General features: G+C 38.0%; 1 protein-coding gene and 2 non-coding genes across 6 annotated transcripts; all 3 read left to right on the forward strand.

The window, feature by feature from the left end:
* The first annotated feature begins 1,598 nt into the window (after positions 1–1,598).
* On the forward strand, positions 1,599–1,670 carry TRNAP-UGG (transfer RNA proline (anticodon UGG)). The gene has a single exon. It is a non-coding gene; the product is annotated as a tRNA-Pro (tRNA).
* A 236-nt stretch (positions 1,671–1,906) lies between these two features.
* Positions 1,907–1,987, forward strand: TRNAL-AAG (transfer RNA leucine (anticodon AAG)). The gene has a single exon. It is a non-coding gene; the product is annotated as a tRNA-Leu (tRNA).
* A 13,378-nt stretch (positions 1,988–15,365) lies between these two features.
* Positions 15,366–18,570, forward strand: LOC149257488 (putative clathrin assembly protein At2g25430). 4 transcript variants are annotated; one of them, XM_089414367.1, is made up of 5 exons: positions 15,366–15,656; positions 15,962–17,611; positions 17,871–17,943; positions 18,043–18,128; positions 18,280–18,570. In XM_089414367.1, the coding sequence occupies exons 2-5, from the start codon at positions 17,525–17,527 to the stop codon at positions 18,283–18,285; spliced, it is 252 nt and encodes an 83-aa protein (XP_089270493.1). In that variant the 5' UTR covers positions 15,366–15,656; positions 15,962–17,524; the 3' UTR covers positions 18,286–18,570. The 4 variants fall into 4 exon arrangements, with proteins under 4 accessions (XP_089270493.1, XP_089270489.1, XP_089270486.1 ...); XM_089414363.1 differs by having other exon boundaries at positions 15,367–15,656; positions 17,847–17,943; XM_089414360.1 differs by lacking the exons at positions 17,871–17,943; positions 18,043–18,128; positions 18,280–18,570 and having other exon boundaries at positions 15,388–15,656; positions 15,962–17,599.
* Positions 18,571–18,589: the final 19 nt, after the last annotated feature.

Genomic DNA, 18,589 nt, shown 5'->3' on the forward strand with positions numbered 1-18,589 from the left:
AAAACTGACCTTAATATAACTGTTGTACACCACTTTGAGACACATTTTACCAACTTCCACTGTGTTGTATACACCAATTGTGCCAACTTAGGGTTCCATAAGTCACATCTATACCTGCGTTTGAGCACAAAATATGTCGAACTTAGGGTTCAATAAGTCACATATCTACTTGTGTTTGTGCAATATAATTGTACTTGCAAGATAATGCTAATATCTAGCAGTCGAGGGGCCATACGATTCAAATCAACTTGTAAAAATATGATGGTTTCCCCTCTCTGAATAACATCTTTCATAAGTTGAATGACTGAACCAACGACAACTTTACTTATGGTGTTGCCTATAAATACAATGACGATATCCATGGCCATAGCTTTCTTAGTGTTCATAATATCCATGCCCATCACTTGCCTAGTGTTCTTGTGGCAAGAGCATAGCGGAGTTGAAACAAACAGTGGGATAGAGTAGTAGACTCCGACAAGTGGGAGATAGATTTGACATAGGATCATCACAACAACGTGGAGCAGGACAAGCTCTAGATAGGTCATGGTTGCAATACATTTATGATTGTTGTTACATTTTTCTTGATGGCCATCGTGAACACGAAGTTTGCAATAGGAAAAGCCAAATGCATAGATCATTGGTACATGTAATGCGACATGAACTCTAAAAAAATTTGATTGAAATTAAGTTTAATAGTCAGTGTCCAATTTAATATTAATATAGTTTAATGTTAACACTGGTGGTGGTTTGAGCTATGGTTCTCACACTTGTATGCCAACTCTCAACTCCTTACCATCCATTCAAATTTCAATTCCTAATTAGGCCGATAACTTCGTTTTCAAATTTTTAATAAAAGTTTAGATAAATTTATTTATATAAATATAAAATCATTATTATAATCTTATAATTTTATATCTTAAGATTTTTCAAACACTTTCATTTTTATTAGGTAATGAATATTAAATTTTATTAATTTTATATTAAAAATATTATATTCAGTTGATACATATAAGTAGTGATGTTATGAATAGAAAATTAAAATAATATTATAATTTTTCAATATTAAATGATAAAAACCATTAACTTTTCTAATTATAGGGAATATAAAATTAATTAAATTTCATATAATAATATTATATTTAATTCATACATATTAACATCATTATTACAATAATGCATCCAAACAATACGTTCACGTCCAACAATATCATTGTTCCTCAATTAGAAAATAAATATTAAATAATGTAGGGCTTCAAGTTGTGCCTTCAGCCTCAATGGAAAAAATGGAAGGGCGGTGCTGTATCAATGACATCAGAAATGAAATTCCGGCAGCATTTTAATGATGGCGAATAGGTGTTGGCCAGCCAAATTGACGCGTAGGCATTCACTAGGGATTAATGAGTGAAATCCTTTTCCAATAAAATTCAATAGACGGGATTTGCTTATTTATTATTCATTCCCATGAAGGGAGAGTGATGGAGTCGACTGTGTTTCCACATTATCAATTTGAAATGCAAATTTTTGCCGTTCATCATAACAGCAGTTGAAATGGCCAGCTTCGTTTTACCTAGAAATCGTGATTTGAAATGGTTGTCAAAGGGCATTTGGTCTAGTGGTATGATTCTCGCTTTGGGTGCGAGAGGTCCCGAGTTCGATTCTCGGAATGCCCCCGTACCTGGTTACTCTGTGCGTGAGATAAGATTTGTCAAAAATGTTCGAGATCAAATTGTTTATCAGTGTAGGTGAAAGCGTAAGTATTCCTCACATCCGTGAAATTAAGAGCTGCAAGCGTTTTCCCAGGTCAAAATGTTTATCAGTGTAGGTGAAAATGTAAGTATTCCTTACCTCTTGGCTAAATAAATGCTCAACATAACAAGTGTTGAGATGGCTCTAAGAACTTTCAGGTGTTGAGATGGCCGAGTTGGTCTAAGGCGCCAGATTAAGGTTCTGGTCCGAAAGGGCGTGGGTTCAAATCCCACCCTCAACATTCTTCATCTGCCAGGGCTGGCTGTGTGGTCTATACGACTTTTGGTACTCCCTTTTAAAGAAAACAGTTCCGTTTTCCTGCACGGTTTCTGTTTTCCTTTGACATTATCATAGAAAAAGTAGTTCCATTTTCCTCCACCCCCATTCACCGTTGAATATACTAGGGTTTATACTGTTTGCGCTTTTAAAGATAAAAACAGTTCCATTTTCCTCCCCAGTTTCTGTTTTACGTTGACATTTTCATAGAAAAAGTAGTTCCATTTTCCTCCTGCCCCATTCACCTTTCAATATAGGGTTTATTTCAAAATACACTGCACAGTTTCTAGCTTCGAGCGCGGGAGGTCTCCATTTTGTTGCTTGAATATACAAGGGTTTATTTCAAAATATACCGCACAGTTTCTAGCTTCGAGTGCGGGAGGTCCTCATTTCGATGCTTGGAATGCCTCTGTTTTTGCCCTAATTAAAGCTTCCAATGCTTCTAATAATCAATTATGAAAGAAAGAAAACACAGCGTTCCAGCGGACAATGGTCTAAATCCCGAGTTCGAAGTTTGGAATACCCCTGTTGCTGCTCTATTTAGTTGCTTCTTACAAGTCTGGCTTTAATTAAAAGCACCATAGTTTTAAAACCGAGGCTTGACTATCGACCAACTAGGCTCTGGAAGGAGGACTAAGTCCCAACGCTGGAAGCACAGTATCAGCAGTAGCAGGGGCAAAGATAGCGAAGGCAGATGAAACAGTTGCAGCGTGTTTGAGTTAGGATCGCTTGGCAGCGACAAAAGGGAGACCACCCTCTAAGCCCAAGGTATTGGACTGAGAGATTTAGCTCAGAGAGGAGAACTTCATTGAGGCACTGCTTTCTTCCCCGACCCGAAAGTAATGACTCGCGGGAGGGCAACCCCACGACGCCTTTGCTAACCGGGCTCTCACAAGAAAGCTTTGGTTGTGTTGTCGCCTCCGCTAGGGTAGTCACATTGGTTGCTAGAGTCTGGGAAGCATGGACTCCTAAACCTATCCATCAAGATTACAAAGGGCCAAAGAAGAAGCTGCTTTGGTCCTAACCCTTCACCGTGGGGCATACGGTTGTGGGGCAAGCCCTATTCTTTGAAGAGTGAGCAGAGTCATTTTCACGTATATAAGATAGTTGGTCTTCACCGTAGTTTTAACGACAGCCGTTGTACTGAGTGTAAATGTGTGAAGTGGGTATTCTCTTCATTTGCGTAAGAGGTTCACTTGGTGAGCAGGATAAACATGGTATATATTTTACACAACTACCATATTGTACGATTTGCAATACAATTATGTATACTTTCTCGAAAATCATTGGAACTATACACTAGCATTTCATGGATATATATTTTTTGACCTTTTAGATATTCACCAACTAGAATGGCCCAAAGAGCTTTCAAGACTTGTAATGATCATCACGTTGTAGGTGTTTTTTACCTGGAAAACAAAGAGGACAAGGGTCTAAATCATCGTACGTGAGGATCCATAAGTTAGAGAAGTATAGTGAAAGTATGTACTAGCATAAGTGATTATGTGAGGCAACACAGTGAAGACTGTAGTAGCTTGTTGATTGAAGGTTGATTGAAGGCACAGGGCTTTTCAGGTAGGTATTTCACATTGCTTGCACCAAATGCTAGGCATATTAGGGAAGCTTACATTCTTCAGGGCCAAAAGAGGTTATGAAGATTTGTATCAAGCAAATATTTGAATATTATGTTGTCTTGTTAATTACCAATGGGTTGGTGTCATCGAAGAAAACAAAGTTCAGGAAAAAAATTAAAAATGAGATTGACAAGAAAAGGTTCACATTTCACTCATAAAGATAGTTTCATCATATTAGGTAGTACTTCCAAAAATATTCTTTGAAACAATGTCCATCCCTCATCTGGAGAGATAGGTTCTATCTCAAAAGACTTCTTTGCTTTCATCACTGGAATCAGATCCCTCCGATTAGATAATAGGACTTTGCTGTGTTTTTTATGCCCAAATGTCACCCCTATCACCCCTAATTCTTGTACATCAATAGGACTCCACAAGTCGTCTAATACCGAAGAAATACTTTGCTCTTTAAAGATGCAGACATCATCATCTTGTGTGTATCAATATCAAAATTGCTTCAAAAGTCTAAATTTAAATTTATTACAACCCTGCAATTTCGAAGTTCTATAAACTGCAAAAATAGCCGCATTCAGAGATGTCAACAGTTGCATATGGAAGACATGAATTGGCAAACAACACAAGAGGAGCTCACAGGTGCGGATCACCAGGAGCTCCTACAAGCAAATATGTCGCTTAGGCTTCACATTAAACTCCAATAATAAATAGATACACATTGTTAGGGATAGTAAATCAAATCCCTAAATGATAGGAACTGAATATCCAAGAAAATCACAATCATAACTACGTAACAATAATCACCTAATCTCCATTAATTCTAACACTCCCCCTTAATGGAGAAAGGGTTCTTAAACACACCTAATATGTCCCTAAACAAATCAAACTTCAGTCTTCCCAAAGGCTTAGTAAATATATCAGCCATATTATCACAAGAATTACAATATTCAACACAAATCTCTTTGGACTGCACCTTCTCCCTGACAAAATGAAATTGAGTGTCTATGTGTTTATTGTTTTTATGAAACATGGGATTATAGGCCAATTTGATGGAACTTTGATTATCGCAATTGATAACCATAGTTGTTGTCTATTCTTCTCCTACATCTTGGAGAAGTCTGTGCAACCAAACTGTGTCACATGTTGCTGCACACATAGCTTGATATTCTGTTTTTGCTGAGGATAATACAATAGTGTGTTGCTTCTTGCTGCACCAAGAGATGACCTCGAACCCAATGCTGAAGGTGTAACCTATAATTGATCTTCTATCATCTAAATTTCCTGCCCAATCAGAGTCTGTATAACCTGTCAAACTAATATCAAATGAGTCAGAATACAAAATACCAAAGTCTGAAGTTCCTTGCAGATACCTCAGCACTCCTTTCGCTACAATCCAATGGTTCTCATGAGGTCGAGTCATGAACTGACTCAAAACACTCACTGCATAGGCTAGATCTGGTCTCGTTGTAGTCAAATAAATAAGACTACCAACCAACTGTCTGTACAATGTTGCATCTGCATATTTCGAACCATCATTCACCTGAAGTTTGTTGTTCTGTTGTAAAGGCACAAATGCAGCCTTGCACTCATCCATTTTGAATTTAGTCAACAAACTCTTAGCATACTTACCCTGGGACAAGAAAGTTTGGCTTGAATCTCTCCAAACTTCTAGACCCAAACAGTGATGCATTTCTCCAAGGTCCTTCATCTCAAATTTCTGTGATAACTATTACTTGATTTCTTCAATGAGATTGTCTGCACTCCTGGTGATTATCAAATCATCTACATATAAAGAAATCAACACTATCTGTCCCTCATCATTAAACACAGTATACAAATTGGGATCATTTTTGCTCCATTTATAACCATGCATGAGGAAAAATGAGTCAATTTTTTCGTACCAGGATCTAGGAGCCTGCTTTAAACCATATAAAGCTTTCTTTAATCTACATACTAAGTGCTCTTCTCCCTTCTTAACAAACCCCTCAGGCTACACTAAGTATACTTCTTCTTTTAAATCACCATTTAAGAACGCAGATTTAACATCTAATTGATGTATTTTCCAATGATGCTTAGTGGCTAAAGCAATAATTAGTCTAATGGTATTTAGTTTTGCAACAGGGGAAAATGTTTCCTCGAAATCAATACCTTCTTTCTGGGAATACCCCTTTGCCACCAACCTTGCTTTATGCTTATCAATAGACCCATCTACTTTAAATTTCAACTTAAATGACCATCTGCAACCTATGGGTTGTTTATCATTAGAAAGCTTTACTAGATCCCAATTATTGTTCTTAATAATAGATTCATATTCATCTTTCTTTGCTTCCTTCCATTCATAACTCTTACTAGCTTCATAAAAATTAGAAGGTTCTGCAATGTTTAACATACCAGTGATGAGCGCACAATCCCTATATCGAGCTGGTAACTGTTTCAGCCTACTAGATCTCCTAAGCAGTGGGGGTTCAATTATTCTGTTGTGTTCTTCTCTTTGTGGACTAAACTCGATTTCTTCCTCTTTATCCTGCTATTGATGTTGCTGTTGTTGTTGCTGACTGATCCCTGTTTCACTATCCTCATCTGAAAGTAAGGGTACATGCCATTCTTCATTGTTTTGAACAGGATTTCCATCATCAACCTGTTCATGGAATACTACATCTCTACTAACAAACACCTTGTGAGTAGAAGGATCAAACATTTTATAAGCCTTATACTCACTGCAGTATCCAATGAAGGTACATTTAATGGCCTTTGAATCTAACTTCTTCCTGTTTTCTTTGGGAACATGCGCAAAAGCTTTACAACCAAATACTCTAAGGTGACTTACTGCAGGCTTGAAGCCAAACAATGCTTCAAAAGGAGTTTTATAATCAAGACTTTTAGTAGGACTCCTATTCTTCAAATATACTGCAGTATTGACAACTTCTGCCCAAAAACCATTAGTTAGATTCTTACCTTTCAACATACTGCGAGCACACTCCACCAGTGTTCTGTTTTTCCTCTCAGCTACTCCATTCTGCTGAGGAGTGTAAGGTGTTGTAAATTGCTGTTGTATCCCATGCTCGTTGCAGTATTTGATGAAAACCCCTTTCTTGAATTCTCCGCCTTGATCTGATCGAAGAATCCTAATGAACTTTCATGTCTGCTTCTCAATCATATTTCTATATTGCTTGAAATACTCAAAAGCATGACTCTTCCGTTTAAGAAAATATACCCATGTGAATCTTGTACAATCATCAACAAAGATTAAAAAATAGTAGACCCCTCCTAACGATCTTGTCTGCATCGGGCCACATAAGTCAGTGTGTACAAGTTCAAGTATATCCCTCTGTTTCCTATCTTTAAAGGCATGAAATTCATCTCTATGCTGCTTACTGAATGCACATGCTTCACAATCAATATGCAACTTTTTTAAAACAGGAAGACCATCTACCATACCTTTGTTCTGCAACAGAAGGAGGTCACTGAAATTGATATGCCCAAGTCGCTGATGCCACAAATTTTCAGCAGACTTATCCGATGACATCAAGGCTTGTTGTGGCGTACTCTTCACATCCAGTTTGTAGAGTCCTCCTATACGAATACCTGTAGCAATAGGCTTCATCTGGTCCAACAAGTCTTTAATAATACAATGAGATTTAAAGAATTCTACCTTGAGATCCTGATCTGTAATCTTTGACACAGAAATCAGGTTCTTCTTAATACCAGGAATATACCACACATCAGATATATTCCTGATCTTTCCATCAGGCAGAGTAACAAGGACATCTCCATGTCCCTTGATCTCGTACCCTCTATTATCTCCAAGGTATACTTTTACTCCAGTGTTGGATTCTCTAAAATTTCTGAACCATTGCTTTTTACCTGTCATATGTGAGGAGGCTCCAGAATCTACGAATCAGATATCTGATTCATCCTCCTCGGTAGCTGTTTAGTCAATTTAGTGTTATCTAAATTGCTAGTATTTATTGTCAACCCGGGGCTCGTAAGCTGATGAAGTGAGGGTGTACTATATGTACTTAAGTAACCTCTTAGAGTTTTTCTTATCGTTGGGGGTGTTGTTGTGGTTAATTATGTTCCTAGATGGAATGAGAATTTATAAACAAGTGAGTGATAGTGTGTGTGTAGAGTGAATTCTAAATGAGTGGAAGTGTGTGTGGAGTGATCTCTAACTAATTGCTTGAAAGGAAATGCTTGGAAAGAATAAGTGAAATTGAAATGACTTGAAATAAACTTGAAAGCAAATGACCACTACCAATGGCACTAGACACCGTTCAAGTTGCTGCTAATGAAAGAAAAGAGAATCACTTTTAAAACCCAAGAATAAAGATTATCTCTCTCTAACTCGATGCCTCAAAGCACATGTACTGTGTAAAGCACGGAAAGAAAGTAGCTTAAGTGGAATTATAAAAGTGAGAAAAATATGCTTGAAAGACTAATGATAATAATTTGCTATTTCTAATTCTCTACTTCAGCCATATGTACTATGGAAAGCATGATTAGAAAGTAGTGAGGAAATAGTCTAGGAAGCACTTTAAAATCAAAACTTCTACTTTAAAGACTAGTGGTAATGATTTACTCTTTCTAACTCGATACTTCAAAGCACATGTACTGTGTAAAGTACGGAAAGAAAGTAGCTTAAGAACAGTCCAAAAAGCATCCAAACAAGCTGCAAGTTAGTGATATTTTGATCTTAAAAGATAACAGTTTATGATGAAGATCATTCATGTATATTAACAGCTCTTTGAGAAATAAGATTAAAAACTAACTATAAAGACAAAATGGCAGCACTTGAATTGTCAACTTCAAATACCATTAGCTGTAAAGCAAACACAACACATATAAAAATAAATCCCGGGCTAAAAGAAACCTGCAAAGAAAGAACACTGATCAGCTGAAAATAAAGGAAAACAAGTAAATGAAACTATACATGCTTAAGGAAACAAATAAGAAAATAATGAAATGCTGCACATGAAATACTTTACAAAGGCTGAGATGAGCAGGGGCCCTCTGTTCATTCAGCCACAAGAGAACTCAAAGATCTGGAAACTTCAAAACAGTGCTATATTGATTCCTCCATTTGCAAAAAGTTTACAAAACAGAGTGCTGGAATAGCACTAGAAAACAGAGTTCACAAACGCTTCTAAATTCAACACAAGTGCAGCAAATTACAACTAATCAGAAGTTCTTTGAGCGTACGCAGACGCATCAATTTATAGGAGCTTCTAAGATAGCCTACGCGTACAGCTAGTTAACAGAAAAACAATAAAACAGTATGCGTATTAAAGGTCCTTTGACACATCACGGCTGCGTGGACGAGTTTAGTGGTTCTGTCGACATAATAAATCCTATGTTAGATTGCGTCCTCTGCCATCTGTAGAACATAGACAGATCACCATTTAAGGTGACGTGACCAAACAGCTCTCAAACACCGTTTAAACCACCTTGAGTTGACCGTGGCTAAACCAGCTTTGACCATGGGTGAAAGTGACGTGGATGGCTGGAACAATGGGACAGGAACCTCGAGCACACTGATACCTGAGTGCCCATGTGGCCCGTCTAGCAAACCGACACGTGGATCATAGTGTTTAACAAAAAGGCTGCAGGATCTTCAGATAGCTGCGGGATCATCAGATAGCTGCGGGATTCCTGCAAGTGAGTCAAAAACTAAACAAATAGTCATCCATTAGCAAAACTTGCTTGATCATGCTTATTGACACTGAATGTAATGATCTGAGAGGTTTTATGGTGAGAATGAGGCAAAAGTGAAGAAAAGATAAGGAAAAGTGGAGGAAAATGGTAGACAAATAGGTGTAAAATAGAGGTTCTACATACCCCCACTCCGAGGGTATTGCATGTCCTCATGCAATGAAAACACAATTCAGTCCATCTGCTGGGATGCCTCAGCTAGGACATCCAACCTCCTTCTCTTCCTTTGTGTAGAAACATTAACCTTTGGCCTCTTGAACATGCATCTGAATTTCAAATTAATTAAGGCTCTGTTCAGCCTTCTGCATCTCTTCTTGAGTTTGTTGTGTTTCTTCTGCCACATGCTCATGTGAAGATAGGTATTATCTTGGATTGCCTTGGCAATATCAGCTTGCTGCTTCATTTCTTCATTTCTCTGTTTAATGTGACGGTTCAGCACTTCAAGTTCATAGATTTCTTGTCTAAGTAAATCTATTTGCTGCTCATGAGGTATGACATTACTTGGGCCAGCAGTGTTTTGCTCTAATGTCTCATAATAGTTGTACACCTCTTGTTGAATTGGGTCAACAATTGGTGACTTCCTTGGACTATATTCATGTTCAATTTCAGTTTCAAACTCCGGCTGAAATGGACTGTCTTCTCTTGAAGGAGTAGCTGCCTCACGTGATGATGGACTATCCTCAAGGTCTGCTTGTGTAGCACCCTTCTCAGGTGTGCTAAGATCAACGAAGAGTGTCCTCGTGGCTTTCCTTTTATTCTGCAGTCTACTACTCCTTCTTACAGTGGCAGCACTCTGTGTTTCTTTTTGTGCCTTTTCCTTTGGTTTTTGAACTTTTATTTTCTCAGAGAGGGCAGTTTTCTCATGGAGTTTAGCTACCCTTTGTGCTAAAGGCTGGTTATCTCTTTCTTCACCACTAGAATGCTCTGGGGTCTGGTCAGTTTCTCGGATTATGGATTTCCCCTTATCTTGTTTTTGTTTCTTTTTGTCCTCTCTTTTCTTTTTGGCAGCTTCCTTGGCAAGTTCAGCGAGGGTTTCTGAGATGACCTCTTGAGCACTGTCTTCAGTGGGTTCAATCTCAGGTTCAGGATGATGGACTTCTATTTCTTCTACAGTTTGTCCTTCTAAGACATCAGTCTCAGAGATACTTTCCTTTCTCTTCCTTCTGCTTTTTCTAGTTATAGAAGACTCTCCAGGCTCTGCAAAATGGTTCCTTACAAGGAATTTTTCCCATGTGTCTTGTTTTTCTTTTAACTGTTCTTCTATCAATAATTTTACAAGACCATGGTGACAGAGGTAAGCTTCTACATTTCGTGGATTTCGTTGAGCCATGGAACACATTTTCCTAAGGCTTTGAAATAAGAAATAAGGAAGATTTATATCATGTTCTCCTTGAAACTGCAGCATAATTTTACCATGATAGACATACAACACTCCAAATCTCCCTTCACAGGTGAAAAACTTTTGTACTAATAACAATAGAATTTTCCATTCTTCTTTAACATGGGAAATTGAAATTCCTTTGGTGAAAACACTTGTGTCCATACCTGGGTTTTTAAAAATCCGCTTCCATTGTTGATCCTGGACTGCCCGGTTTTTGAACCAACGTTCACCGGTTTGTGGAAGAGAGGTAGCCCTTGCTATGCTTCCTTCGCTGACTGTAATTGTTAAATCACCCACAATTGCCTGACTGTCTTTATCCTCAAATGATCTTGCAAAGGCTTTGGTTACTTCTTTATGGTAGCCCTTAAACTTTCTGATACATTGTAACCAATTGGCCCTTTGTAGTGCCTCCTCAACCTGAGGATATGCCTCCAAGAATTTCGAACCTTCGGGTTCAGCCCTCAAAAGCTTTCCCATCGACGCCTCAGCTCTGTTTAAACACAAATTTGATGGTGACCTTACACAGTAACTCCGTAATTTCATACAGTAACTTCTCGGTCTCTGTTCAGACTCTGTGGAACAGAGGGTATACGGTGCATAAACAGCCTCAGACACCGGGAATTCACGGCTTGAATTTAGAGTTAAGCGGTGGAATTAGCGTGGACACGGTAAAAACGGTGACTAACAGTCGTAATACGACTGTATCACAGGTTTACGGGCTATACGGCAGAGGGAAAACAGAGGATGGTTTATGAAGGTAATCGTAGTGAGTGAAAACGAAACAAGGGAGATAATGGCGAGGAATAGGGTGTTATGAGCATAGAGGGTTTTAAAATGATGAACGGAACGGCTACATTCTCCAATTTCGGCTGTGGAATGACACATGGCTGCGGAACGAGAACTGAGAGACGTAATGCGGTAGGTTACGTCATTAGGGTACAGGACTTTAATGACCGAAACAGCCATATGTAATTTCAAAAATCGTGGTTATTATGAGCTGGTAGACGTGGAGGATTCGGAGATTTGTAGTCGCATGGGAAAAAGAAAATGGGTAATCATTACGTTTAGTGGCCAACAAGACATAACCCAGAAAGTTCGCATAATGAAATAACCATAGGTTTAGAGTTTTGAACATACCTCGGATCACATTTGATTTGGCTTCTGATGATTTACTAACCTTTTGTTAACTTTATTGCTAGCACATGATCTTTTCTCCTGGTCTTTGATGATTTTGAACTGTAAATATTTTCTTCAGACAAACTGTGTTTCTTGTGCAGGTACAGAAGGCTGCAGGAAAGCTAATTGGCTGCAGGATTGTCAAATGGCTGCAGAAACTGTAATGAAGTCTTCCAGCTGCATAAAATACTTTAGTTGCCTAAAAAAAACTTTATTAATGAAGTGAAATGGAATGAAGGAATGAATGAACGAATGAGTGAAAAGCGGTGAGGTGAAGTGAAGATGGTAAGATGGAAGAAAATGGTGAGATGAAATAAATGAAATGGAAATGAAAGAGAGAGATTTTTTTTGGAAAACATTAGGTGTCAGGTGACCCTGATTTTCACCTTATGTTTTCTACATGAGACTGCCAATCAGAGATTGGTTTTCAGGCTCATACATTTATTCATTTTTTTTCTCCCTTTTTTTTTCTTTTTTTTTTTTTTTTTTTTTTTCTTTTTTCTTTTTTTTTTTTTTTTTTTTTTTTTTTTTTTTTTTTTTTTTATTGAAATTGAAAGAAACAGAGATTAGGCTGATGGAGGAGAAGAATTCTTCTCCACCAGCCTCATTTCAGAATCGCCTTGGAATAACTTAACAAACTCCTCTTTTGAGAGTGGCTTGTGGTAGACTTTTAACCGGTGGCCATTCACAATAAAGGGAGTTTGAAGTTCATCAATAGTCTTCACTCTAACTGCTCCATTATTAAAGACTTCATCAATCTCATATGGCCCAAGCCAATGAGTTTGAAATTTTCCTTTGAAGTCCTTAAATTTTGAATCAAACAAGAGTTTCCAATCACCCTTTTGAAACTTCTTCTCTTTGATATGTCGATCATGCCATTTGCTTCTTTGGTGCTGAACTAGATCGGTTCTTAGAATTGCATCTTGTCTCATTTCATCTAGTTCATTTAATTGGTCCAATCTGTGCTTCTGGGCTTCTGTTAAGCTCATCCCCAATTGAACTGCTGTCTTGAAGGTCTTGATTTGGAACTCAATGGGGAACAGGACTTCCTTCCCATAAACAAGTTCATAGGGAGAATGTCCTGTAGTGTTCCTCCATGTAGTTCTATAGGCCCATAAGGCTTCAGGAAGCCTTTCTGCCCAATCTCTTCTATGAAGATGAACAGTCTTTGTGATGATGCTTTCAAGAACTTTATTTGTAGATTCTACTTGACCATTCGCTTGCGGATGGTATGGAGTAGATGTTCTATGCTTAATTTTATATTCCTCCATCAGCTTTTCTACCATCCTTGATGTAAACTGGCTTCCCTGATCTGTTACAATTTCTCTTGGGACACCAAAACGAGTGAAAATATCCTTGAAAAGAAATTGAACAACTGAATTTTCAGTAGCAGAAGTTAATGCTATAGCTTCTACCCACTTGGTAACATAATCAGTACAAACCAGTATATATCTATTTTGCTTGGATGGCGGATTAATTGGTCCAACAAAATCTAGAGCCCATTTCTCGAAAGGTTCGATGCATACCTGTGGCTGTAGTGGCATTTCATTTGAAAGAGTTGGTCTCCCAGTTCTCTGACAACTGTCACACCTTTTAACATATTGCTTTGCATCCTTAAAGAGAGAAGGCCAATAATATCCTGATGAAAGGATTTTATAGGCAGTCCTCTTATCAGAAAAATGTCCGCCACAAGGTTCGTCATGACATGCCTTAAGGATGTCAGGCATCTCATCCTCTCGTACACATCTTCTGATCATCAAATCTGGCCCTGTTCTGAACAATTCATTAGAAATCCAAGAATAAAGTGAACTATCCTGAATGATTTTCCTTTTCTCATTAGGAAATAAATGTAAAGGTAATTTTCCAGTAACTAAATAATTAGCAATATCAGCATACCAAGGGGTTTTGGTAGTTACTGCAAACAAATACTCATCTGGAAATTTATCCTCTACCGGAGAGTCCTCATTAGTGTTTTGGATTCTAGACAAGAAGTCAGCTACTGTGTTCTGTTTACCTGGTCGATCTAACACAGTTATGTTGAATTCTTGTAAAAGCAAAAGCCATCTTGTAACTCTACCATTAGTGACGGGTTTGTTCATGAGGTATCTAATGGCAGAGTGATCAGTGTGGACAAAGGTTTCATAGCCGGTTATATAGTGTCTAAACTTGTTTATAGCATGAACAACGGCTAGAAACTCCTTTTCAGTAACAGTATAATTTAACTCAGTAGGAGTCAAATTCTTACTCGTGTAATAAATGGCATAAGGGATCAAATCCTTTTGTCCCAAAACAGCTCCTAAAGCTGTATCTGAAGCATCAGTAGAAATGTGGAAAGGGAGTTTCCAATTTGGACCCCTTAAAATGGGTGCTTCAGATATTCTAGTCTTTAAAGCTTCAAAGGCAGATTGACATTCAGGATCCCATTTAAATTCACAATCTTTAGTAAGCAATTTGAAAAGAGGGGATGCTATCTTAGTGAAGTTTTCAATAAATCTTCTGTAATAACCAGTAAACCCAAGAAAACTTCTAACATCTCTTTGGCAATTTGGAACAGGTAACTTAGAGATGACTTCTACTTTAGATCTATCAACTTTGATTCCATCTCCTGAAATATGATGTCCTAAAACAATCCCTTCAGTAAACATCATAAAACACTTTTCATGACTTAAAGAAAGATTTGTTTCCTTGCATCTTACCAGTACTTTTTCCAAATTTGCCAAGGCTTCTTCAAATGTATTACCATAGACTGTGAAATCGTCCATGTATACCTCTACACAATCATGAATCAGATCTGAGAAAATTCCTAGTACAGCCCTTTGAAATGTAGCTGGTGCATTGCACAAACCAAAAGGGAGTACTCGATAGGCAAAGGTCCCCCAAGGACAAGTAAATGTGGTTTTGTCTTGATCTTCAGGTGCTACCTGAATCTGATTGTAACCACTAAAACCATCCAAGAATGAGAAATACTTTTTACCTGCTAAAGTGTCTAATACCTGATCAATAAAAGGTAGAGGAAAATGATCCTTTAAGGTTGCCTTGTTCAATTCTCGATAGTCAATGCAAACTCTCCATTTACCATTCTTTTTGGGCACTATAACCAAGGGAGAAACCCATTGGCTATCTGAAATGGGGTAAATGAAGTTTACCTTGAGCAATTTCTGAAGTTCTTCTTTCACAATTTCCCTAAGATTTGGATTCATCCGTCTTTGTGGCTGCCTAATAGGTCTGCTGTTTTCTTCAATGTAAATATGATGAATACAAGTCTTAGGGTCGATTCCTTTCATGTCAGTGTATTCCCATGCAAAGGCAGTGGAATGTTTTTGCAACAGTTTAGTTAATTCTTCTTGTTGTAGTCTTTCCAAGTTCTTGTTAATTACGCCGTAAGGCGTTCCCCTCTGAAATCAACCTCCCCAATTGCCTTTCTGTCATAATCTTGACCATTAGATGCATTGTTAGACGATTAAATGTTTTTCCACCGTTAGATGCTATCAAAGGCAATTAAATCGATTCAGTGGCTCCACTGGGTTTCCAGCAAATTTGTCGCGGTAGTGGATCCAAGCATTTTTCATTGGTAAGATGGATGGATTTTGTGCTCTGTAGGTCGGCCGTCTCCGTCCATGGCTTTTAAAATGTTCAATCAAAGTTCTTCCTCTACGACAATATAATGTGGATTCATATTTGAAGAAGAGGATTTTCTCAATGGTTTATAGCTTTGCTGGAGATTGGCGAGAGGAGGATTCGAACCGGCGTCAAAGGATCCATTTATATCGGCCGCTGTCCAGGTATTTTTGAGAGATTCTGTAAATTTTTTGAAAGTAAGGTGGCCTGATTTATGTTTTGGAGGAAAATTTTGCTCAAATCTTAGATCCGGCGATTCGATCTTCATTTTCGAGATGCAAGCTGTACTCTTGTATTTATAGATGTGTGATGTATAGGATTATTTAGTGAAATTTTATCTTTTTTATTGGAGATCGGTGTTCTGCTTTTTGATAATGTATTTTGTTGCATTTTTAAAGCGAGGATATTGTCATCTTTCTCATATGTTTTGGATATCTTCTCTGATTTAGCTGTTATTTGGGTTACGTAGGTTTGGATTTTTTTGAAATTTTGCAATTGATATACCTAATTGAGCTGAAACCCCAGCTGTGGAGGATATTCGCCGGTAATTTGTGGCCTTTGACGTCGGCTGCTTTTATAACAGGGTTTAATCCGTGTCTTTGAGGTCCCCGGCATCGCTTCTCGTGGAGAGATTTGGCTGGTGGTGTTCCAGGGCGGTGAAATCGGCAAGTTTGCCGTTAGCCATACATTTTGTCATTATTTGGGGAATTTAGACCGTGAAAAGTGCAGTAGGGAGATTAGGTCCCGTTGGTAGAAATTTGGTTTTTTCAGAGCTTGAATTGCCTTTTTTGAGATCAAACCTTTGTTAAGGTTAATTGTGTTTTTTGAGATTTGCGAATGGCTCCAAGTAAGGTAAGGAAAGCTCTCGGTGCTGTGAAGGACCAGACGAGTATTAGTATAGCAAAGGTTGCAAGCAACAATGCGCCGGATCTGGATGTTGCCATTGTAAAGGCAACAAGTCATGATGAAGTACCTATAGATGAAAAATATGTGTATGAAATTTTGCACCTCACCTCTTATTCCAGGGGTTATGTTAGTGCTTGTGTCCACAGTCTGTCCAAGAGGATCAGCAAAACACACAATTGGATAGTGGCAATGAAGGCGCTGATGCTCATTCATAGGCTATTTCAGGACGGTGATCCAAGTTTTGAGCGGGAAGTTCTTCAGGGAATGAGGCGTGGTGCACGCCTGCTCAATCTGTCTGATTTTAGAGATGATTCACACTCAAATGCTTGGGACTATTCCGCATTTGTACGCACATATGCCCTGTATCTCGATGAAAGATCAGTTGATTTGTCAAAATGAACTCGTGTTGTTGCTCATTTCTACACTGCTGTAGTGAGTGCCATGGTTGCTATATGATGTGAACTTACCGATTATGATAGACTTGCAACCATCTATGCTGCAAAAATGAAGTATATTCTTCATTTCTGAAAACATGTACAGCCTAGATAACTACCACCATGGTCTACATAGAAGGACAAGCTGCTTATTTGGAAGAAATCAACCCTTAATTATAGCAACGCCTTCAATCTGGATAAATTAGGTAGTGCACTTTCAAGAAATCATAAGTAGCATATTGAACACCTAAAATGCCAAGAACCTGGACTGGTGGTCTGCCGAGTAATCCAACTGCTTTATTGTTGGTAGACTTCTTGTATTAAATCACAAGGTGGAACTCCTACAAATAAGCTTTGCACTGCAAATGGACTTGCTGTTAAAGTTTGAACTGAGGGTTCAGGAGCTGGAAAAGTCTGTGATCTGTATGCAAGATTGTTTCGTTTCCAGCAAAATAGCATTGCAGAAGAGGAAGGGATTTGCGATTGAGATACACACCCGATAGCAGAATTGTGGGGTACCCACTCCAAATGATGATGATTAACCACTCTATGGTTGACCCATTTTTCTTGTTTCAGCACTGCAAATTTCTCATTCACTCAGTCATATCTCAATCGTGAAAGAAATGGCAAAGATGAATAATGAAGGAAAAGGTCCTATATAAGATTCAAATTTAATTTGAGATGCATGGATTATGGGAAAACCCATGGACTTGGATTTTCATATCCTGGAGACTGTTGCTCTATTTGCCACTGTACTAATAACAGCATGTATCTTACAGGTTTGAACTTTGGACTCTGGCCCCCTATTGCAATGTTATGATATCCAGAAACTTATTTCATTCATCATTTGTCGTAGGTGATAATAGACAAATCTAGACTCATTAGATTCATCATAACCCCTTGATTTGTAAAGAATCCAAACGTTAAGATAACTGTATGTTTATTTTTTGTTATAGCATTTAAATACATGTCCACTCTGCTTTTATTTGTATCATGTAATTGATTTTTGTACAGGATGGAACTTCAAACTACATGAAGGGTTTAGTGCTGCTGCTCTGTTACTTTGTCATTGGATCGTGCTTCTTTCTGTTGCAAACACCGCTCACAAAGGGTAGGGATTTGGTTTGAGGTATTATCAATATTTTAATCAAATGATTTGCAATATGGGTTTCTTCATTTCTAATACATTTATTTAATACATTGTGTGCAGGACATCGTCATCACCATCATGCTGTAAACACTCCAATCCTGGATAAAAGAGTTGTGACAAAAACAAATCCCATGCCTGCTAAACAGGCAAGTTCTACCAATTAAAATATGTCCTTATCACTTCGAAACCCACTGCTCATTTAAATAAATAGATAATTGCCTAATATGAAATAGAAATCTCATTTCGTCTGTGACATTGAAATTTTTCGCTAATATTATGCAAATGTGCGTTTCACAGTTCTAGAAACGGATAAGGAGACAGGAAATTGGCGTATGGTTCTGGCAAATGGGCATAGTTTTCATACGTGTGGAATGAGAAATCCTCTCCTTCACACTGAGTATTTCAATAAAGCAATCCGAAGTATTCTTTTTATTAAAAAACCGCTGTTGCAAGATTTATAGTTTGTTCTTTGTACAGTCATGGCTCCACAGAACTTTGTAGTTTGTTCTTTGTACCGTCATGGCTCCGACAAACCCATGATGTTCACCTTTTTCGGGAAAAATAAAGATGCTGGCATATTGTTCGTTCTGTTGTTTCTGTTAGGGAT

The sequence above is a fragment of the Pinus tabuliformis genome, chromosome 6 (genome assembly GCF_031772625.1).
Source record: "Pinus tabuliformis cultivar Carrire ecotype Pingquan chromosome 6, CPIR1, whole genome shotgun sequence".
In the NCBI taxonomy this organism is placed as follows: Eukaryota; Viridiplantae; Streptophyta; class Pinopsida; order Pinales; family Pinaceae; genus Pinus; species Pinus tabuliformis.